Here is a 23,371-nt window from a genome sequence, read left to right on the forward strand (position 1 = left end):
GCACTACAAGCTACTATTAGTACAGTAATTTGGTATCCTACAGCTTTCTTTCGTTGTTGTTTTTGTTTTAGTTTTAACTACATGATTCTGCGTGTTGTCAGCACAGAATCCCTCCCAGCAGGTTCACAGTAAGAGCAGCCATGAGCTTTAGTTCTGTGTTTCAATCAGACGCCACAGACACCAAAGCCGGCTGCGAAACTCCCCCCACCCGAAGCTGCCCCGGGACTGGCCCGGGCCCGCCCCTCGCCCGGGCCCGCCCCTCGCCCGGGCCCGCCCCTCGCTCCGGCGCACGCGCCCGGGGCCGGCTCGCGGCAGCCGGAAGTGGCGCGCGCCGGGGGCGGTGACGCGTGGCGCGTGGCGCGGGAATGGAGGAGCAGCTGGAGAACCCGGCCGTGGAGCCGGGCGGGCAACCGGAGACGGTGGAGCGGGAAGTGGTGGAACAGCTGGAGAACCCGGTCGTGGAGCTGGGCTGCCAGCAGGAAGTGCTAGAGCAGCTGGAGAACCCGGCTGTGGGGCCGGGAGGGCAGCGAGAGATGGTGGAGCAGCTGGAGAACCCGGCTGTAGGGCCGGGCCGGCAGCGGGAAGTGATGGAGCAGCTGGAGAGCCTGGCTTTGGAGCCAGGCAGGCAGCGAGAAGTCGTGGAGCAGCGGGAGAACCCGGCCGTGGGGCCGGGCGGGCAGCTGGAGGTGGTGGAGCAGCGGGAGAGCCCGGCCGTGGGGCCGGGCGGGCAGCGGCAGGCCGAGCAGGAGATGGTGCAGAGCCTTGCGGAGGGCGCCGGGGATGTCCCAGCCTCTCTGCCCCCAGCCGCGGGACCGCGGCGCTCGCCGCCGCCCGCCTGGCCCCGCTCTCCCGCGGCCGCCGTGCCCTCGTCGGACTCGGACAGGTGGGTCAGCCCCGCCTCGCCCCTTGCTCCCCTGGGGCTGTGGCTGAGCACCAGAGAGCCCGGTGTGCTTCCCCCGTCTCGCTGTTTCATCCTCTGGTGCTTGCTCCTTCCCATCAAAGGTGTAATTTTCAGTTACATTTTTCTAGGAGTCTGTTAAATTAGGTCTCCAGATCAGTGCCTGTAAGGGTGTAGGGTTTAACGATAGCATGAGTTTGGTGGCTGCCGCCTGGAGAGTGTGGGGCGCCCACCCCGTTGGCTTGAGGTAGTCCTGACAGAACGCATCTTCTGCTTTTGGGGCAGGACACCCGCTGTGTTACTGCTGAAAAACCTGAATGCAGGACTAAAGGTGGGGAGTCTGCACACCGTACCATGTTGGCGTCTCAGTGGAAAAGCTCATTCTCGTTTATTTTTTATTTTTTATTTGATATGGTTCCATATTGTACTCGAGGCATCTCTACTTTGATGTTCAGTATAGTTGGTGAAAGGTTAAATGTGGGCTCTGTTGCACTGTTAGAAGTCTGCACACTTTGGTTGTTGCAGTAAGTCTCGTTTTTTCTTATTTGGCTGGTGCAGCAGGATGGCCATGTACTTCTTTTGACTAGAGCAGGCTAAAATAAAGTCTAAGAATCTTCTCTTAAAGATACCAAGCTTCATTAAGAGTTAATTGATTAAAGTTTGACTTCAGAAGTACTTTTGTTGGTTCAAAGTTTTCCTTGAATATCATAAAGTGATAGTGAAATTCCTGACTTCAGGAGCCTCACCCATGCCGCGTGTTTTTTACTTTCAAAAACTGTTGTGCTGATAAGCCTTAAAGATGAATTTTTTGATAACTACAACTTACTTATCTGTTTTGCATATATCTCAGTCTTTGTTTTGTTTTGAACTTTCTTTACTGGTCGGTGTCCTAGTCTGATTTTTTTGTCTTTCTGCTGTATTGATATTGTTCCAAGAAGTCCATATTTGACCTTTTCAAAAGGTTTATTTGGAGAGGTGCTCTTATTTCTTGTCATTACTATGAGCATTTGTTGCAATAAAGAAAGGAGCAATAGAAGACCACCCATTTACTTGGGAATGAGACTGGTATTACAAGAATCTTGAAAGAAGTTTTTTTTTGTTTTTTTTTTTTTTTCTTCCTTCAGGTAAGAAAGGTTATTTTGCATAAGTTTGCTTATCTCAGTGTATTTTTATGTGTAAAGTTTGTCTTTCTTCAGTTACTAGGATCAATTGTTCCACATTTTTTTCTTCCACCAGCCCCTGAAGAACTTGGACCTTTGCTAAAACAAGCATGTTGACATGAATAAGGACTGGTTTCTTACTCTACTTGAAATATTGAGAGTCTGAGACAATAAATATCTCTTCACATGTGACAGTGAGAAATACTGAATTACTTTGTGAATATTTGCCAGGAGATTTGGACAGGACATGAATTATGAAATGAATCCATTTTATTTACAAAAATTAGAGTTTTTTCCCCTTGACTATACAAGATGCATTACTTGGAATAAGTATTTTCTTAACTTTCACTCAGCGTTATGCTAATGTTGGGATTTTACAAGAACAGTGACTGTGAGAAGGCAGTAGTGTAACTCCCATGTTTTTTTTTTAATATAGTGATACAGATTCAGATAGTTCATCAACTACACTCTTCTCTTCATCTTCATCAGCAGTATCTGATGAAGATGATCATCCAAATGAAAAGGATAACAGATCTTACTGTCCTAGGACAAAGGATGAGTTGCCTATTGATGTAAGTACAATGCAGTATTTTTTAAACCCTTTTCTACTAACCCAGCTAAAAATTTATATATTAAGTCAGTCCTCCTGTGTCAAGATGAGGATAGAATCAGAATAGTAAAAGAGAAACTCCAAGGCTGAGCTAGACACAGTTTAGTGGGTAAAGCAAAAGCCACCCACATAAGCAAAGCAAACCCAGAAATTAATTTACCACTTTCCATGGACAAGCAGGTGTTCTGCCACCCCCAGGAAAGCTGGGCTCCATCATGTGTAACTGTTGCTTGGGCATACAAACAGCATCTCTGGAAATGTCCCTCATTCTCCTTTTTCACCCAGCTTTGTATGCTGAGCATGATGTTACGTGGTATACAATGTTCCTTTGGTCTGTGCAGGTCGCCTGTCCTGGCTGTGCCCCTCCCAACTCCTTTTGCAGCTCCTCACTGGTGGGGTGGCATGAGAGGCAGAAAAGGTGTGTGGAAGCCCTGCTCAGCAATAATGAAAACATCTCTATATTGTCAGCAATGTTTCCAGCACAGATCCAAAACACAACCCTGTAACAGCCACTGTGAAGAAAATTGGCTTTTCTGCAGTGAAACCCACCACAGTTGATAACATAGAAAGTAATGTTTTTCAGGTATATGTATTAAGGAGTGTTAGTGGAACCATTTCAGAAATCTCTTGCTTTGAAACAAGGATTGGCAGATATTGTATATAGTGTGGCAGAAGGTATTATTTTGAGATACAGGATCACAATTTCAGCTTCCAGCTTGTCTTTGGTGTTTCAATTCTGTTATAAAAGTGACTCAGTTAAGTCTTAGCAGTGAACTAAGTAGATTTTGATCCTTATATGGGAAAACCCCTATTTGAATATTGTGTAGCACTCATTATTGTATCTGAAGTTTGGCTTTTTGTGTTCTCTATGATGTCTAGTACCAAATGCAACTTTCAGCTAAAAATAATTCTTTGTATAGGTTGTTGTGATGTTTACATCTTTTATAGTGATCCAAGTCATGATATAAATGGACAGACTCCATTTTGTAAATCAGATGATACACATCTGGTGCATTTTATGCTATATTGCTACTTGCTGTGTACATTTTTCTTCTAGCATACATTGAATGTTGTTCCAGGTGGTCTTATTTTTAGATTTCTGATTATTGTGTTGTACATGGTGTGTGGATGAAATGCCTGTCAATTGTTGGCTTTCTCCTGGTAAATAAAATTAGCTTCTGACGTAGTTGTGATGGAAATATGTAGAGTAGTGTCTCTGTAGGAGAGATTTTCTCAAAAGTGGTGGTCCCCTAAGATGAGTTCATTTAGGATTATTCTGAAAGAGGCAAATCAAACTAGTTTTTTTAACAATAAATCTTCAAAATGCCAGGGGATTTTTCCAAACTGTCAAATTTGTGCAGTGACAAAGTGGTAAGTGCCTTTGTGTGGTATTATATTGTAAACATTGACTTGATGTTTGCAGAAACTGCCTCCTGTTGAAGACTTATCAATAATTCTTCCAGATAATGTTGAACTGAAACTCTTTGGGACAGTTTCCAGCATCATTGAGCAGCTAGGTAGGCAAGATATGTTTGCTTTGTTCTTAATTATTATAATTTCTGTATATCTCTGCATGAATTGTGTTTTTAGCTGGTCCTTCAAAGTGTCAGTCCTGCAGCATCCTATTTCTGGGGGTAGCAGGTTGCTGAATTGGAATTCGAACTAGCAGATGACATTTGTGTTGAATTACCTTTTGTTTGGCTTATATGCATGTGTTTCTGTGTGACTTCCATGTTTAATTTTTTAATTCAAACACCTTTATTTCTGTTGTGTATTATGGCTTTTATATTGATACTGGCCGCACTTATTGTATATAAGTGTTTTAAGAAAATCTTCCAGTTGTAGTTGCTATTTTTGAATAATCCCTGAATATATAGGAGCTGTATAACTGAAAGTGCAGATACAGTACAATGCAGTCCCAAGTGCTTGCTTGTCAATATATGAGGACAGGAAAAAGATTTGTTTATTCAACAGTGCAAGTTCATTTGTTTATTTATTTATATATTTATTCATTCCACTTCTGGTACCTTGAGCTGCCCGTTGTCAGCAGTCAGAGGATGGTGTGACTAACATGATTTATAGGTGGAGGGTGAGCTTTATGGGATTCAGATATAGAATGGATGTAAGCTTAACCACAGGCATAGAGATTTAGGGATCTTTTCGGATCTGTGTGGGACCTCAGGATTTGATAAATGAAATCAAAATTTTGCTCATATTACTAAAACATTTACAGTATGTTTGTATTAAAGCTATTTCAAGTGTTTCATTCTGCTTGAACTGCATTTCATGCAATTTGCTTATGCAAATTAGAAATTAAGTTCAATTTTGAAGTTACAGTATTTATGCTGAATGTAGTACAAAAGAAAGTAAGTAACTTTTGCTTATAATTTTTCTTTTAAAAGACTTCAGGTAATACAGGCAATTCCTCTACTTTATTTTATTGTAGTGAGGTTTAATTTCATTCATTTGCAGGAAGCTAAAAGGAGGGTGTGGAAGGTAGTGATCTAGTTCTTTTCTACTTTGTCCTTTCTTGCATATTGATAATAATGGGGACTTCAAGAATGTTGCATTCACCTAAAATGGTAGTTTGAAACCAAGTTTTAAAAACAAGTTGAATTATACTTGCTATTATTCTTACTTTTGGTTTAAAATGTGAAGGTATAAACAAAACTATTTTAAAGACTGCAGTTTTGAAAACCATCCTTAATTCTAATCCTTACTGGTGAGTATAATCTTTTCAAATACCAGTTTACAGATATTTGATTCTTCACCTACCAGGCTGCATCCTACTTCATGTAATGTACATGTGTAAAGTGTTGCATTAAATTTGTTGGTGAAAGTTAGAAAACAAGGTAATAATCATAATTATACAGACTAAGAAAGAAAACCATATAAATGGGATAAACTCCCAGGATATTTGGGATTATTTTTGTGCTTTTAGTACCTTGCTTTATAACTTTTCTTTCTCCACATTTTAGTTAGTTTTCAGTTCTTCTGAAAACAGGCCTCAATTTCAGTTGATTTGTGGTTGTATTAGGGATGCCAACTGATTTGGGATATTTTTTTTTTTTTTTGAACTAAATTGATACCTCTGTATACCAAGTTTGTAGCTAGTCTGAAGAGAGTTGATTCCTGATTTGGAAGCCACCAATATTATTCTAACACAACAGTCAGTATTCTTTTTCTGTCCCTTTGACATCCCTTAGAATCTCTTGCTGTTCTCTGTAGCAAACGTCCGAGTTCATCAGTTTGCAGTGAGTGATACTTCTAAGTGGATATTTCATCCTGTGAGGTAAATTTGAGGTTAGAACAGTGTAGGCTCATGCTTGCTGTGCTGTAGCTAAAAGCAAAATGACAGTATTTTCTATGAGCCTCTGCTCAGTGTATCAGAATTTAACAAAACTTGTGCTGTATCTTGCTTCAAGGTACTTAAAATGAAAAGAAAATTCACTGTGTGGGTTGGGACCTGGAGAGTAAACAGCTTTGGATATGAGAAACTTTCCCTGTGCTTTGGGCCCTGCAGGAGTAGAAGCTGATAATTCAGGATGGTTTGGGGCAGGGGAAGCTGTAAGTCAGATAGACTGGAGGTGGTAGTGTTTCTCCTAAGTTTCATTGGACTGGTGCGTTGTATCTTTTCCTCAGCCTGCTGCATGCTGGGAGCTGCATGTGGTGAATCAAGTTGAGAACATTATCTGAGTTTTTGGTGTTGTTTTTGTGTAGGGTTTTTTTGTGTTGATGTTTGGGGGATTTTGTCTGGTTTTTTTTGCTAAGGTATTTTTCTCATGAGGCTTGAACAACACATAAGGGTACTTACACTGTATATTTTATCTTAACGGTAGGCACAAGAGAAATTGATTTCATAAATTCTCTTGAAATTCAGTGAACTGTTAAGCCTGTGGAATTGTCATTTCCTTGTTTGGCACGTTAAGTTTTTTGCAGATTGCGTTAGTAGCAGTAGCTTTTAGGTTGGTGACCTGTTGATTGCTGAAAGTCCTTTTATGTAAGTTTAGCAGTGATGATCTTGAGCTTTTTTTGGAGCCTGAGTGACACTGTATACTTGAGTGACTTTATTTGCTGATGGACAGTCATTGAGAAAGCTTAATTGAGCATTGTGTTGTTTTTCAGGTAGAGAAGTTCAATCATCGTTAGGCCCAAATATACTATGAGACTTCTATGGCATTAAATTGCAGAATGTCTAACAGATGGGGCATATGCATATATAAACACCATCAGTTGCTACTGTGAACTGCCAGACAGTTTTGTGTTCTGATATGATTCTTAGTACTCTCTCTCTCTCTTTTTTCCCCCAGAGAACAATAATTCTGTAAGCAATATTAGCATTACCACTCATGTATCATTGAGAAGGGGTGTGTGATTCTAAGTACTTTACATGTGTGCAAGAATATTTGGTTGCAGCTCTACAAACTTAAGTAGACAAGTAGTGGTGTGGTTTGTTAAGTTTTACTGCAATTAACTACATGCTGTTAAAACATAAAGTTCTAATTAATTTTTTTATTTCCATTTTAGTAATAATTGAATCACTGAGAGGCCTACCTCCAGTAAATGAGGAAAGCATAATTTTTAAAGAAGATCGGCAAGCTGTAGGAAAGGTGGGTGTAAAATAAAAATTTGTTATTCTAATATAAAATTGGAAATATTCTTTAGTGTTCTAGAAAGTAGAGTTGCAGGCTATTAAATAAAAGATAATGCTTCCTTGATATATAGTTTTTCTTAATGCCTTTGACTCTTGCTATATTCATCTGTTTATTTAATCCCAAGAATTCCTAACTTGGAATTAATTGCATCCTTGCAGAATTACAGTATCTGGTGAGTTTCCAGTGTTTGTTGAGAGTGCTTGTGGAGAGGAGGAGATTGTTTTCAGATGTATGATGTCTTGGAATAACAGGCAGTGTGCTCTTTTACTGCCAGATAGGGGCAGTGGTTAGAGTGAAGTTTTATGAAAAATGGGCAATGTTTTCTTCTATGCTGTCCTGTTCTGATTTAAGGCTAGGGAAGAATGTTTGCTGAGAGGGTTGTACTGAGTTTTCTGTTTTCTGTAGAAGGAAAGCCATCATCCACAATGCGTACTACTGAAATATCTTTAAATCCTTGATGTGAGTGGAACAAACTTAGCCCGAATTTTGCAGATGCTCTGTCAAACATGGCAGAATTCTCTGCTCTCCATGGAATTGGGGAACAAGCAGTCATAGTTGTAAAGGCATCTTGTTAAGATGAACTTGGAGTTAAAAGTGATCAGGAGATTGTTCCATGCATTATGAGACTTCAAAGCATAACAGACACAAAAAACAGAGGTTTAACAAAAGAAAGGATTACTATGGATGTGAGAACTTAATGTTCCACATAATAAAAAACAGTAGTTGCAGAAGTACACTGTCAAACAAAATTTGGTAATGAAACTAAAGGGTGAAAGGAACTTTTATTTGATGCTGCATTTAGAAAATAGTTTGGACTTCTTAAATATCATTGTCTACAATGAAATTAGCTACTACTAATCTACTTGTAGTTTACTTAAAGATTTTAATTTTATTTCTTTCAGATATTTGAGATATTTGGTCCTGTTTCACATCCTTTTTATGTGATAAGATTTAACAACTCTGAGCATATCAAAGAGAAAGGTGTTAATGTGCAAGATAGCATGTATTTCGCTCCATCAGTAGAGGACTTCACCCAGTATATATTTGCAGAAAAACTAAAACAGTGAGTCTGATTTCTTTTCTAATCTGGTTATAATGTTTTTTTTTTATGTAGGTAAAAATGTTGGATTAAAGTTGAATCTTCAGTGAGAAACTCTAGAACTAAGCCTAACACTATATTTCCATGAGATGTTCTCGACTATGTTGTGATAACAAGACTGCTATTTTGCCTTTGAGAACAATGAAGAGTAGCTGTAAACTGCAAGCATTTAAAGTGTTGTAATTACTAAAGTTTAGCTTATTCTACTTAATATACTAAGCTTGCTTTCTTTTTATGCTGCTGTTAACTAAAATACCACAACCAGAAAAGTTCATTGATACTTCCTCCATACCCTCTGACACACATATTCATGAGTTTAAAAAAGACAGTTTCTCAAGCTGAACTTCCAGATTTTGTTGTTCTTTAGATTCTGGTATAGTTTCAGAACTGATATTAAACTTGTTTGCATTCTGAACAAGTTTGTATTAATTTACTATTTTATTTCATATTATAAAGCTGGAATTGAAATGTAATTATCAATAAATCTATTTCACAATTGGAGGATAACAATTCTAGATAAAAATTACCCTCTAAATTTGCAGGAGAGGAGGGATTTGACTGACAATGTAGTATGATGTTCAGAAACTTAGCAGTGTTTATGTATCCCAGTCTGACTGAGGAAAGTAGCATGCATAACTAGGACTTGATGCCATTTAGAGGAAAGTGTACTCAAATATACAGACTAAGAAATAAAACATGATAAATGACAGCTAGATATTAGAATAATTAGAATAATGTTCTAATTATTGATGAGCAATCATCTGAAATAACTGTAGGTTAGATATCTTTTGTCATACAAGTGACTTAGTTTCTGTTTATTAGGATTAGTTCTCAGGGGTTGGCTAATTGTCTGCATTCATTACAGCTGTGCCAGTATCCATACTGAACAGTTCTTTTCTTTAGTCAGACCTGCAGGAGTATTTTTTTTTAACTTCCTCATTTCTGTGCAAGCAACAAGCATATTTTCTTCCCTTCAGTGAAGACCAAAATAGATCACTTTCTTGCTCTGATGCTTGTTTGTTTTTCTGCAGCATTTTGATGCCAGCTGGTCTTTGATGTGCGTTATTAAACTTTGTTGCTTAGCACAGTAAAGTGCACAGACTTTAATCATCTGCTTGCTGCATCAATAACTGTGTGCTGTACTCAGCATCTGAGATGGGAGACTTGTGTTTTACTTTGTTTCATGCTTTGGAAAGTACTACCAATTTTTCATTTGGTAGTACTTCACTGCCATAGGTGGTAAAAACCTGAAACCTAGGTAAGATACTTGAGACTTCCATGGCTTACCAGCACAGCTGAACAGCACTTCAGACATTGTTTCTTGTCTTGATTAGGATGAGTGGTATGACTTAAGTTAGAGTACACTAAAACAATAATTTATTTCTGGGTTTTGTCAGTACAATATCTTAAGTTTGTGTGCAGCATTTGGTGCTATTGATTGAAGTTGCTTTTTCACTAAATAGGTTTTATTAAAAATGGATGAAGAATTTCTGGTTTTTGAATTGTGCTGTAATGCTGTATAAGGACACTTCAATGCTGTAAGAATGTGATATGAATAGTAGAAAAGTCAAGCTTTGGTCAGTGGTACACTGGAAGATTTTTGCACCTTAGTAGGTAGCAAATTGGATAATCAATAATTTTTATTTTCTGCTTTTTCTTAGTTTGACTGTGTACTGACCAGATTGTGGAGTATTACAGGCTTAAAGTTTAAAAACTGGTTTTCAAAACTGTGATGGTTCTTTGAAAAGGAAAGGAATCAAGATGAAGATCTGAAAGAAACACCGAGTTTGAATCTTTTTCTGAAATCTGAAATGCAATCTGCTTGCATTGTACACAGTTACAGTGCTATGAATAAGCCTTACACTTTATAGAAAAATAAGTGAAAGTGTAGTGTAAAACTTTCTGAATGCAAAATAATTTGTTGCTAAAGATGTGTGTTATATTGCCCAAAACCCAGTTCTAAAAAAGCTCACGTATTTTCATGATTTCTCTAAATTGGCTTTGTTAGACTTCAAGGTCTTACAGTATGTAACTTCACAAGTTTTTTTTAAAATTCACAAATTTTATTCTTTGCAGAAGATCTTAAATACTTCAGAGCATGGAAAGCAGTTTTTGTTTGCTGAAATGGGGAAGGCTGCTTTGGGACAGTGAGATAAACTGCCTGACCTTGAATTGTTTAAAGTTTGTAGTCAGTGATGTTACATATTGCTGAATGACTGTAGGTCTTGGCAGTTCTTGTGAATTCTGGTATTTCTGGCAGGCATGTATGCTCCAAAATAACAAGATGAAAGGAAGAAACAGTTCAGTTCATAATAATAAAATAAGTTTTCTGCAGCTGAGAAATAACTTTTATAGAGTCCTTATGTTCTGCCCTGTAATGTTTTCTTCTAATTGAATTTTAAAATTACTTCCTTACCTTACTTTTTACTCTTAATTTCAAAAGGACATGTAGAGGTTGAATTTCAGTTTTATAGTTAGGGATTGAGGCATGATGTACCTCCAGATGACTTGCCAGTGCTCTCTGTGACTAAGCACCTCTGAAGTGCAGGCTATGGTTATGTAGTTTTTTGTAGCTACTACTACTTGATTGTTGCTGAATTGATGAATGCATAAAAAACTTTTGGTTATTAGAGCAATGACTGAAGGCATTTCACATTGAACACATCAATGTTTTTAACTGTGTAATTCCATTTTGCACGTAAGAATTTTCAGTATTGCATTGTTTTATACAGTTTTTCTGCATAGCTAAGGATTGTACCTTGACATGTCAGACCAAAACCCATACAATTTGAGAGCAGCATGGAAAAAACCTTCAACAGACTACTGACAATGTAATTTAAATATGTTTCACAAGTTCTTTGCTAATAAAAAAAAAATTACTTGATCTTTAGTGAAGGACTTTGCAGTGGATTAGATAAATTAGACTAATCCAAATTTATTTTGGTGCTTGTCAGGCAAGACAATTGAGTTTTTGCTTCTTTAAATGCCTTTTTCCTTGCAAAGTTATTTTATGTTTACAACAAAATAAATGGTGAAACCTAGTTATCTAGCTAACACTGTCAGAATAAGATTGTAAGCCAAGCACTGAGGGTCTTTTGGTTCTGAATTTACTTTGCTGTAGTTACACTGAAAGCCTGTGTCCTATTGAATGAGTTCATCTGTCCTACTGAATGAGTAGGTTCATTATAACTGAAGATATATGTTCTGAAACCAGAAGAATAAGAACGCTTCTGATTGTAGTCAACAGTTAGCATAAGAAAGTTGCAGTGAACTACCTTAGTTCAGGTTCAAAGCAATTAGGGTTCAAAAGGATTTGTTTAGAGAATATTGACCAAAACTTAGTGTTAGGAAATTTGATTGAGATGTTCAGTATTCACTTGAAGTAGGAAGATTTTTCAAGAGTAGTGAAGCCCTGAGTTGACCTTTACGTTACTGTTTGCTCATAAACAATATTAAAAACGAAGTAACTCTTTGAAAAGAGGAAGAAGCTCTTGTTCTAGGAGACCTGATATCTTATAGAAGGTGCTACCCTTCCTTTATCTGGATTGTCTAATTTGCATTTTGTGTTTGTTTTTTTTCTTCCAGGGAAAAAGGTTCAGATGCATCTTGGAAGAATGACCAAGAACCACCACCTGAAGTAACTACATAGAGGGTTTTTTTGTTTATTGGTTTTGATTACACAAGTTGTATATGAAAGCAGTTCTGTGCAGAGCAAGTAATTAGCAAGCTTAACTTTTCATGGAGACAAGACTTGAATGTACCTCTTCATTCAAAGAAAGAATCATGCTTTTCTTGGAGAGGACTCATAGTAAATGTAGAGAGTACTACCTGTCTCTCTACTGGCTTTTTGCAGTTGACAGAATGTGTGTCTTCCGTTCCTCTAGTCCTTTAGGAACATATTTGACAACCTGAATGTTTAACTCTGAGTATCAGTGCTTTTACCTTCCCAAATAATTTTGCTTCTGCTGGGAAACTTTTGTCCCTGTTATTCTACACTGCAGCTTTGTCTTCAGTTGGCCATAATCAATTGTTTGTCATCAAAGGCTTACTAGTACTTTGCAAACTTACTACTTGGACAATTAAGCTGTTCAGAATTCAGCTGTTCTGCTGTTCAGAATTAACTTGACATCTCTGTTGCATTATTTGAATGGCTTTTTAGTAAGCTTTCCCTACAGTTTGTTGGTGTAAAACAATAGTTCCATGAGAGGAGACAGGCTTCTTCCATAAAAAAACTGTCATACAAGGTCATGTTGAATTAGGAGCTCCCTGTGGCCATTGATATAATTTGCTATAGGATCTGCAAGTAGTTCTTCAGTGACTTTCTGTCAGTAGTCCTTAACACCACTCTAGCTATACATTTTGTGAGTATTCAATAAGAATTACAAGGCTGGTAGTTTTATTGAGGTGTATCCGTGAGATTTGTTTTACATCACAACAGTTGAGTCACTTTTCCTTGCAATTTCTACTTTAAACATATACAAAGTAGCTGAAATTCCTAGAAGCCTTGTATCTACTACAGTACTCTAAAGACATCTGTCTGCTTGTTTTGAATCTTCTAAATGCTTGCCTTTTTATCATAATTCTATGCTATATGCTTCTCACTGTATAATTTAGTAGGAAAGGTGTGTTTTGTGGGGTTTGTGGTTTTTTTTTGGTTTTTTTTTTTTGGCAGGGGGTAGTGGTATTTATTTGGTTTATTTTTTTTTCCTCCAGTGTTCTAATTGATTTTTAGGATGGAATGGGATAGACCATTTGAGTTGAAAGGAACCTACAGCAGTCAGGGCTGACAAGTTCAGGGCTGATGCTGAAGCATAAGCCGAAGTGTGTTGTGAAAAGCATTGTCCAAATGCCTCTTAAATACTGACAGGCTCAGGGTGTTAGCCACCTCTTTAAGAAGTCTCCTGTACTGTTTGACCACCCTCTCAGTAAAGAATTTTTTCATTATTTCAAGTCTGAACCTCCCTGGTACAGCTTTGGACCTTCCGACTCATCCTATTGCTGCATACCAGGTAGAAGAGATCAGCACCTCTCTCTTCCGTTCCTCAGGAAGCTGTAGAGAGCAATGAGGTTGCCTCTCAGCCTCCTTTCCACAAAATGAGGCAAGTCAGGGTCCTTAGCTGCTCTTCACAGGACATGCCTTCCAGTGATGTCATCAGCTTTGTTTCCCTCCTCTGGATGCAACCAAAGACTTTGACATTCTTGATGTGTGGGCCCGGAACTGCAGACACCACTCAGGGTGAGGCCCCCCAAGGCTGAATGCCGTGTGTCAGTCACCTCTGTTGGTTGTCTGTGCTGTGCTTGGTGCACCAGAGGGCAAAACTGACCCACGCTGCTGACCCACGCTGAGCTGCTGCTGACCAGCACCCCCAGATCCCTCTTGGTAGGGCTACTCTCCAGCCACTCCTCTCCCAGTTTAGGCTTGAGCCTGGTGTTACTTCATCCCAGGTGTGCAGCATTTGGACTCATTAGACTTCATCCCATTAATCATTGCTTGGAGCCTCAATTTATCTAGATCCTTCTGCAAGGCCTCCTGTCCCTCAAGAGAGCATATGGCAGTTTGGTATCAGCAAATTTGCTCATGGTGCTTCTAAATGCTGCATCCAGATCACTGATAAATAGATTGAACATAACTGGCCCTGGAGCTGAGCCCTTAGGAACTCTGCCCTTCAGGCCGTTCTTCACCCATTGCACCATGAGCCTGCTCATCCACCCTTAGACAACTTGTCCAGAAGGATGCTGTTAGGGACAGTATTACATTTTTCGTTCACAGTTCTTATCCCAGGATGATTGTTCTGGCTTGAAGGAGAGATATTGTGACATGATCTTTTCTGTGCTCAAAGATAGTTCCTGTAATGATGTATCAGTGTGTCAACTTTTTCAATGGTAGTGGGTGAGGATGATGCATTTTGAAATACTTTTTCTATTGAAGTTTGTGCTTCCTGTAAATGAAACAGAGCTATGTGGTGCTAATTTTTCTCAAAGAATGCTTGTCTGTCAGTTCTGGCTGTAAATTGCCTTCCTTTCTTGTAGATACATAATCTCACAGAGAATCATAATCTGAGAATTAGAAGTGTTGTATACGAATTGGACTGTAGACATGTTATCCATAGAGCTTTGGAAGACTGTACTTACGGACTTCTGGTTAGTCTTAACTTGCTTTCATTTAGCAGTTTTCTCGTGGTCATGATCCCAAATGGGCTAATTTTGAGCTCTTCTGTTTTTCAGTCATGTTTTAAAAGCTGTTCAGCAGATGAGCTTGTAGATATGTAATTTGAGTTTGCAGGAACCCATGAAATTTTATTGGCCAAGTACAGTCAGTCAAATCTGCAGAGATTCATTGCCTTTTCCAAAGTTTGGGTTTTTTTTCTTAAAGATTTTTCTTAATTTAAATTTGGAACAAAGGAAGGAAGGAACAAAGGAAGCTTGAAAAACGTCAGTGATGACAAGGGTGGGCACTCTTCTGTGTGATCTGTGTGCTCTGTTTTGGAAAAAAAAAAAACAAAAACACATCTAACATCTTGTAAGCCTCAATTAGAGTAATCTTTGGTTAGTTCTAGCAGATAGAGTTTATGCCATGCTATCCCAAGCTGTGACAGTTGAGCTGATAGTAGCTTTTGCTGTGAAGGTAATAGCTGTTGATAGCTAAAAAATAGCTGTTTGCAGATCAAATTTTATGCTACTGATGCTTGAAATTGTGTCTTAGGGGCAGACCCTTTTAGAGTCCTCAGATTGCAGCTGATTTCTGGCCATCCCCTATAGTAAACTGTGTGCAAATGTTGGAGTCACTATTTTTTGTGATAGTGTGAGGCTTCATTTTTGTATTTTTGAATATTAAATTAATCCATGATAGACTTTTCTTACTTGCTACTTTTAGTTCTGTGGTAAGCATTCTTTTTTGGCAGGCTCTTAACTAGACCAACTTCTCTGTAGAGTCACTAACACAATCTCTCCTAGCTTTGTCTTTGGGGTCAGAGGATGACAAAGTGTAATCTGTGTGCTGCAAGGCTAGCAGCAGCAGGTAACTGCAGTTTTTCTGTGGGGTAACATTCTATGGGATGTTACATGGAAATTAAGTAGCAGTAAATGGTACCTCCTGCTGGTCATTATTTCTGCACTATTGGAGTATGGTGTACTGGAGTTCTTAGAAAAAGCAGGAGTTAGTGAGAGATTTCACTTCATGGTATACATCATCTTGCTGTTGTTCTTACTGCCTTCTTTGAATATGTCATCCAGTTATGTAGTAGAAGAAATAGTTGTATTCAGAATTAACTTTATTGAGGCTTTTTAAGCACTGTTTTGGTGCAGTGTTTTTGAGATCCATGCTCTGTGTATGTGATAGATAGAAGTAAGCAGCATAGCCCCTACTTTCAGAATTGGGAAGGGTAGGTAGGAACAAATCTTACCCCTTTTAAGTAATAAGAGTCAGATATTTTTCAGGGAACTAATTAATGCTGACAGATTTCTTCCCTGACCCTGATAACTTATCCACACTCATGTATGTTAGGATTCAAAAGGTAGCAAAATCTTGTGTAATGAGAAGAAAATGTTGCAAGGACATCGAATCTGTTGTAAATGACAGCATTTCTCAAAGCTGAAAATTTCTTTGGAATAACATTGCTGTTGCAAATTCAAAGGAAGTGTTATTAAGTATACTGCAGAAAATTGCAGTCTAGTGACAATTTTAGAGTAGAGATTTTTTTAATGTAGTTGTAATTATGAATTATGTATTAGTTGCCAAGTTAATTTTTATTTATTTTAAAAAATCACTTTTTAATTCACTTTATATGCAGTTACTCTTTGAAAGCTTTTTCTTGGCAGCTCTTTTTCAGCCAGCTCCTTTTCTTTTCTTAGTAACATCTAGGCAATCAAACATTTGTGTTCAGCACTGGAATGTTGCTCTTTTCAGGAAAATTAGAAAGGATAACTGAGTCATGCATCAATTGTGTTACGATAAATTTTTGGAATGTTAACTTTTTTCTTGAGCTGAGAAGACAACTGATTTTTTTTTTTTTTAACCAGGTTTTGGATTTCAGTGATGATGAACAAGAAAGAGAGGCAAAACAGAAGAAAAAGAAACCTCAAAGTCAAGGAAGGAAGAAAGTCAGATCAGAAACACTTCCATCAAGTGAGTGAATGTTATGTGAATGTTTTTGTCTGTTAATCTAAGTTTGGAATGCTCATTTATAACTATCTTAGTGTGTTGGGAAGGGTAGATAAATATGATTAAGAACCACAATGGTACAGCCAGGACGAATATAACGCCCCCTACTGGCTGGACAATTACCCTCACCTACAGCGGGGTCCAAAAGCCAAATGGACTGTTCCATGTCACCCCCCAGAATGTATGGTTCACCCCACATCTGTAACCCTCCCCTGAACCATCAGGTGCCTGTGACCCCATTGGCCCAGGTCCTGTTCCAGCCCACCCTGGAGCCCCCTTTGATAAAGGCTCTCCGGGGGGCTGGACGTTCTCTTGTATCTTCCCTTCTCCTCCTGGAGAGTCCTCCGGGAGTCCCTGCTCCCCTCTCTGTCTCTCCCCTCCCCCATCACCCTAGGCCCAGCCACGTGCTGTGTCTGGCAGCTCGAGGCAGGGTCACAATGCATCCTGAATAAACCTCATCCCCCAAGAGCAACCAAAGAGATCTCGCTTGAATCTGTCCGTGGAATACAAATATACGTCGTTACATTAGTGATTGAGTTTTTCTGTAGCTAATAGTAATTCTTTACTTTTTAAATTTAAGTTTGAGTTTGTGGCTACATTCCATGTATTATTTTAGAAGAAAAATTAAGTTTTATTCTGTTGAATGGAAGCCCTGTAGAAGGGAAGTGGTATAGCAGCAGAGCAATTGTCAGGGCAAAGTCAGAGGCTCTTAGAACAATGTTGGTGAGGATTCTGAACAGATGCCACCACTTGGATGGGGCTCAGCTAAAGCCTTTGAGTGCTCAGAGAAGACAGAGGAAGGCCACGTGCAATTTTTGGAAATCCACTTCTTTGCAATCAAAATAGGAGATACAGGTTTTAGGTGGAGAACTTACTCTTCCGTCTAAAAGGAAGCTCTTCCTCACCCATGACATACAGATACTCTTCTAAATAACTCTTAATTTTGTAGCCTGCTGAGAACTTTTCTGTTTTCCTAATGCAGCCATTAGATGAACAAAGCTGTGTATAGATTTTCATAATATGGATAGCCTTCTTTACTCTCCTTTCTCCTTTACCATAACCTGATTTTCTCTTCTGTAATGCCTCTCTACTGACAAAACTTTGATTTTTGATTGGCATTTTGGTTGAATAATTAATATTGCATTCCTGTTTTTCTGTTCTCACTGGTCTGCTTTGGGTACATGCTTTTTATACCTCTCCCTTTAAATATGACTCTCATCCTTTACCCTTTTTCTACTGCTTACTTATCAGATTGCTTCAGCTATCTGCAGCGTGGTGCTTCCCCCATTGAATTTCGCAGACTCCTGTGAGTTTGCTGCTCTTCCTTTGTAAAGCTAATACGCATTTGCCCTGCTGAAACCCTTTTCTCTTGATCTGGGAGATCAATTGCTGTCTTTTAATACTTTTTGTGCAGTACAATCCTCTCTTGTATCAGTCAAATAAAGCCAAAGTCTTTCTTGGACTGGCTTTTGCCCTGTGGTTTTGACAGGTTTTTTTTCCCTTAAACGATGGATCTGAATTGTGCTGCACTTTCTCCCCATTACTGACGGTTATTTTTAATGTTAATCCAGCATATGTGTGTTTTCCAGCACATCCTGTTCTGCCAGTTTACTGCAGACCTGCCTTTGCCTAGGGCTTGCTGAAGCTGTTACTGGATGTTACTGTTACTATGGCTGTTCCATAACTGAGAACACAACAGGAGGAACTGCTGCACTCTGTTAAGGGAGATAGGTTTTGATTTCCTGTGGGTTTTTTGTAAATAATATGGCACAGATTGAAATTGTGTGCAATTTGTTTTGGCTGTAGAATTCAGCAGCAACTATATGTCACAAATTGAAGCACAAAGTTGGTGTCAGATGAAGACTTACGTGAGTGTACTAAAATTGTCTCTTGTTACAGTATTTGATGAAAGAACAAAAATATTTATTTCAAGTACCTTACTTCAGTGCTTCCAAGAGGCCTGCTTGTACCAAAGGAATCTTAACTCCTAATCCCCCATCAAAATGAGTAGAAATTCTGATATCCAACTGCCTTTACAGACTTAAAAACATTTTAACCTTTGAAAAGCTCTGTAGTCTAGTGCCAAGGATGAGGTTCACACAGGTTTTTAAATTTCAGTGTTATATTCCTGAATACCGTATTGCTCCCAGCCATAAAATCCTTCTGAGGGTTTCAGATCTGCAGCTTTTTAAATATCTTAACAGCTCTTTGGAGTATTTTTATTATTTCAGTGCTTTTCATTTTGTAGTCCTAAGCCAATTAAAGTTTCTATGATATTTATATAAAGGGGAAGTATATTTGTTGTGAACATTAAATATATGCCTAGAGTTGTAGAGGGAAGAATTTGTCTTAGCAAGGTGAATACTGAAAGCTGACTGGCTAGAGGTACAGACAGTCCTTCTTCTGATAGAGTAAGTTAGTTTTATTAATGTGAGCTTGAATAATTTCTTGTGTCCTGTGTCTATGCTGTAATACCAAATTGGGACTGAAAGCTGGGTTGCCCTTCAGTGTAATGCAGTGTTGATTTATCTTCAGTTTTAAAATGTGTTAAAAGCTTCCAAAATACTCAAAATTTGTGTTCCTGAGATTCATTTATACAAATGTAATGTCTGGAGGGAAAGAAGAATAAATTTCTTTTTTAAAGACTGAATTTGCAACTCTCAGGATCATCCTTTTTATATTACTCCAATCAATCAAGATTAGTTACTAAACAGTAGATTTGCTGGCATTATTTTATTCTTCATGTATTAGTTGCCAGTATTATTTGTTGATAAGATACAAATTTCATTGACTTCAGCTTGAAAGATTTGTGAAGACTAAACCTGACTTTTCCAAAATAATATTACAGCTGTGTGTGTGGGGGGTTCTTATATTTGTTTATTCTTTAGGTGAGAATAAAGAACTTCATCACTCAGTGCAACAGCCTGCTTCAAATTCCTCAAGGGGATACCGTGGCAGAGGGTTCTCCAGGGATCTATATTCTCCTCCATCAGGCCCTCGAGGGTTTTTCAGACCGCAAGTAAGACCACCACAGCTGTACTTTTCAGACTGGAGACCACACCAGGAACCACCAGTGTTTCCACCACCTCACAGAAGAGAAAATCCAATGATACAACAGTATGCCTTTCCTCCTCCAGAGTTTGGCTATGTCAGTAATTGGCATCAATTCCAACCTCCGCCTTCAAATACGAATGTGATGTGGACAGGCCCAAACATGTACAATTTATCCTACTCATTTCTGCCACCGCCACCACCACCACCTCCTCCAGACAGCCATCCTCCTCAGTTCAAGCCTTGCTGAGATTCCGTATGGGTCCATGTAGAACACTGCAGGTTACAAGGAGAAAGAACAGCCTGCCAGGACTGCATTCCCTTATTTTGGAGATGCTTTCTTTTACTGCAGCGGTGGAACAAATGAACAAATGCAGAGTTTTGCGCTTCGTGGGATACCTGTAGGAAATTATTTCTTTCTGTGTATGTTTTCTGTTTCCAAAAAGAAATATATATGATAAAAGTAACTGAATATTGAATAATAGTTTATTTTTATAATGTCTTCTACTTTAAGATGATAAATAAAAGCTTTTTGAAGATTGGTATGTAGTGGTGGAAATCTATTTTGTAATAAATATAAGAGTTTATATAACTACTGTTAAGTAGCAATGAGGGTATTTCACATAGACAATATTGGAATATTTTTAGAATGATGTTGTATTGCTATACTAAAACATTTTTCTCAATTTCTGCAAATTTTGAAACCTACATGGGAACTGAAAATCGACATCTAAATTTTGAGCTAGGTTTTTCACTATATATAAGGTATAAACCACTATCTAGCTTTCAATACTTCACTAATTTCATATTAACTAAAAGACTGCATGTGGATGGTTCTTTTTTTAAAATACCTGGAGTAGCTAGATCTGAATTTAGACCAGTGTCCGGCTTGCTGTGTCACATTTGGTGTTCTGCAATGGTTGTAGAAGATCAACCTGTTCATAAGATGTTTTGCATTTAATTTAGGACCTAAAACCAGCATAATTTCTCAAACTTGGATGTAGCTTCTCTAGTTTCTAGGGCAGAGATGCTCATAAATACCTACTAGAATTTGTGGTCAGTCTTTCTAGGAAGAAGTCATTAGGTCTGTTGGAGAGAAAGCCATTTCAGAACTCCCATGTTTAGATTCTTAAGTGCAGATGGCACTAGATTGCTGTTTGGTGACAGTCTAAACTGTCCCCTGAAATTATGAGGTTCATCAGTTCTCCCAGCTTTTTCCAGGAGGTGGGGGGAAGTTACCAACCAAGGATCACTTGGAAGAACCTCTCCCTGTCCAAAGAGCCAATCCCACAATTGCACTTCCCTAGTCTTTATGAAAGTGACTCTGCCTGACAAGGAGTGAAGACCTCATACTGCATCAGTATTTTATAAACAGGAGGGAAAAGTACTTGTGGGACCAACAAGGATTATTTTTCAACTGAAAAGTCATTACTAGTGATGATATTTGAATCTTTACCAATACAGTCACCTTGAACTGATAAAAGTGTGCGGTATGTATTTCTATACTCAAACTCATTTTGACCTTACTACTTTAATAAACATTTAAAGTCTTAAGTAAGCTGTGCTGGTGTTGCTTAGACTTTGATTCCTAATAGCTTGAAGAAAAGCAAAATTTTAATGCAGAGAGGAAGGGACTGCCTTAGAACTAGAATTTAATTTCAGACTTGAAAGTTTGCTATAATATATTTAAGTAACGATATTCTTTGATATATCTAGAACTACTGTTTCATAGGTGTACAACTGAGAAGGTTATATAGATGTCGGTTTATGGCAAGCAGGTACTCTACAGTGGCAACAAATAATTGCAGAAGAGCAGTATTCCAGATGTTCATGTTTAACTCAGTTCCTGCAGATTATATTTTTGTATTAAAAAGAATGTCCAGTTCTAGTTTGTTGTAAATGTTTATGTTTCAGGGGAAAGGTAGGAGGAGCTGCATTTCTGGCTATCTAAGCAGCAACCCAGATATGACTTGGGATGCCAATGGCTTGCTCTATGTCCCTGGCACAGACATCATCAGCCTTGGCATCCAAAGGGGCAGTTGAAGAATTAACACCAAGAACAGGAGTGAGGTACTAGGAAGTAATTAACGGTCTTAATTATTACTATTATTGCAACTGGTGGTTCTTTTATGTATAGTAATGTTCACTATTTTCTGCAATAATTGGGTCTGGACTAATAATTCTTTGATAAGGCTGTTAAGATTTCTCTTAAATGATGTGTTCTCCTTCCCCATAACAATATTTTTGCATGTAGCAAAGCCCAGTATAAAGGTGGGTTACAGAATATAGTTTGACAGAAATGTGCTGCAATCGAAGGTGTTTCACAAATTCTTGTTTGTTAACTGTAATATTGTTTTATGTGCTCTTGCCTGATTGCTAGACTTTGGCCTATGATTGGTCAAATGTATGTATTTTGTAGTAGAGAAAGTAGAGGAAATAAGAATATTTTCTAGTAGTTGAAAATCTCTCTATTTCTGACTCCTGTTGTCCTCACATTGGGCCTGGAAAGCTGCAATTGAGCTTTGTCACATACATAATATTTTTAGTTATTCCCCTTTTTAGGGGAATTTCTTAGTGGACTGCTTTCCAGAGAAAGCTTAAGGCATGGGATGGAGGGGAGAGGCTTGAGAAAATGAGAGGCTTAGGGGAAGATTTGCTGTGATTTTTCAAAGGGCTGAGGTTTACAAATAAAAGTATTAATGCAGTAAACTATTGGTTTGTATAAATTACTGTGATGTGATAACATGGGAAATGAAAAAGGTAACTGCACATTTGACAACCCTCTTTCCTCTTAAATTTATGAACAAAAAGTGGTACTTTGATCATTAATTTAGATGAGCAGCAGGAAGGGGATGAATTCATCTTGGAAGTGAACAGCAAAAGGACAAATGGGTTTCTTAAAGAAAAACTATGACAAGGGAAGCAGGGAAGAGCATGCTGCCATAGATTGCATGGTGATATGGTGGAATCTCCAGTCTTTGAGGGATTAAGATATGACTTTGGCCTGTGGGATGTAATGTCCAAGTCAGTTGAGGGTGGACCAGGCGGTCTGTGTAATCCATCTAAGCCCAAACTATTTTCATTACTGTCTTTGTTCTGGAGTTCGGTTTTCTCACCAGAGATTTTTTTGTCTCTAGATGCTAAGAGACATGAATAGTCTCCCCTGAACTGCTGGTTTTTGGGAAGCCTAGCTTTTCATTTATGCTATTGTATTCTTTCATTGTACCTCAGATTTTTATAAACAAAATAATCATGTCGTTCTAAAAGTGGGACTTGCTGCAGAAAATAACGAGTGCTTCCATTTCACTGGATGTAAGAGGAATTGAATTGTTCCTGTAGTAATTGTTTGTAAACTAATGCTAATGAGAGTCTTAGTTGCTGCCTTTTTTACCGTAGGAGGTAAAGCATTTTGTGTTGTACAATTTATTTTGAGAACATTATCAAGGAATAACTACCTGGAAAAAATAGTTTTAAATGCAACAACAAAAAAAACCCTGAGAATTATTTTGAACAAATGTTCTCTAAAGTAGGGATTTTTGCCTTAGATAGGACCTTTTTAATAATGCAAGGCAGTCATGCCGGGGTGCATATTAATGACACACAGATGAAAATAAGAAGTAAGCAGTTTCTTTGTAGGTTATATTTAGATGTTTCCAGGTTCCATTTTCTATTTCTTTGCAGTTCAAAGGTATAGTCAGTTATTCTTGCCTAGTGACTTTAGTGATGCACATAATCTG

The 23,371-nt window shown here is 38.3% G+C and overlaps 1 protein-coding gene across 1 annotated transcript; it reads left to right on the top strand.

The window, feature by feature from the left end:
- Positions 1–296: 296 nt before the first annotated feature.
- On the top strand, positions 297–20,179 carry NAF1 (nuclear assembly factor 1 ribonucleoprotein). The gene is made up of 8 exons (XM_030271432.4): positions 297–883; positions 2,495–2,630; positions 4,092–4,185; positions 7,196–7,278; positions 8,226–8,386; positions 12,008–12,059; positions 16,442–16,547; positions 19,472–20,179. Exons 1-8 carry the CDS (start codon positions 366–368, stop codon positions 19,882–19,884), a joined length of 1,563 nt encoding a protein of 520 aa, XP_030127292.4. The 5' UTR covers positions 297–365; the 3' UTR covers positions 19,885–20,179.
- The last annotated feature ends 3,192 nt before the right edge of the window (positions 20,180–23,371 follow it).

The sequence above is a fragment of the Taeniopygia guttata genome, chromosome 4, assembly GCF_048771995.1.
Source record: "Taeniopygia guttata chromosome 4, bTaeGut7.mat, whole genome shotgun sequence".
Taxonomy (NCBI): Eukaryota; Metazoa; Chordata; class Aves; order Passeriformes; family Estrildidae; genus Taeniopygia; species Taeniopygia guttata.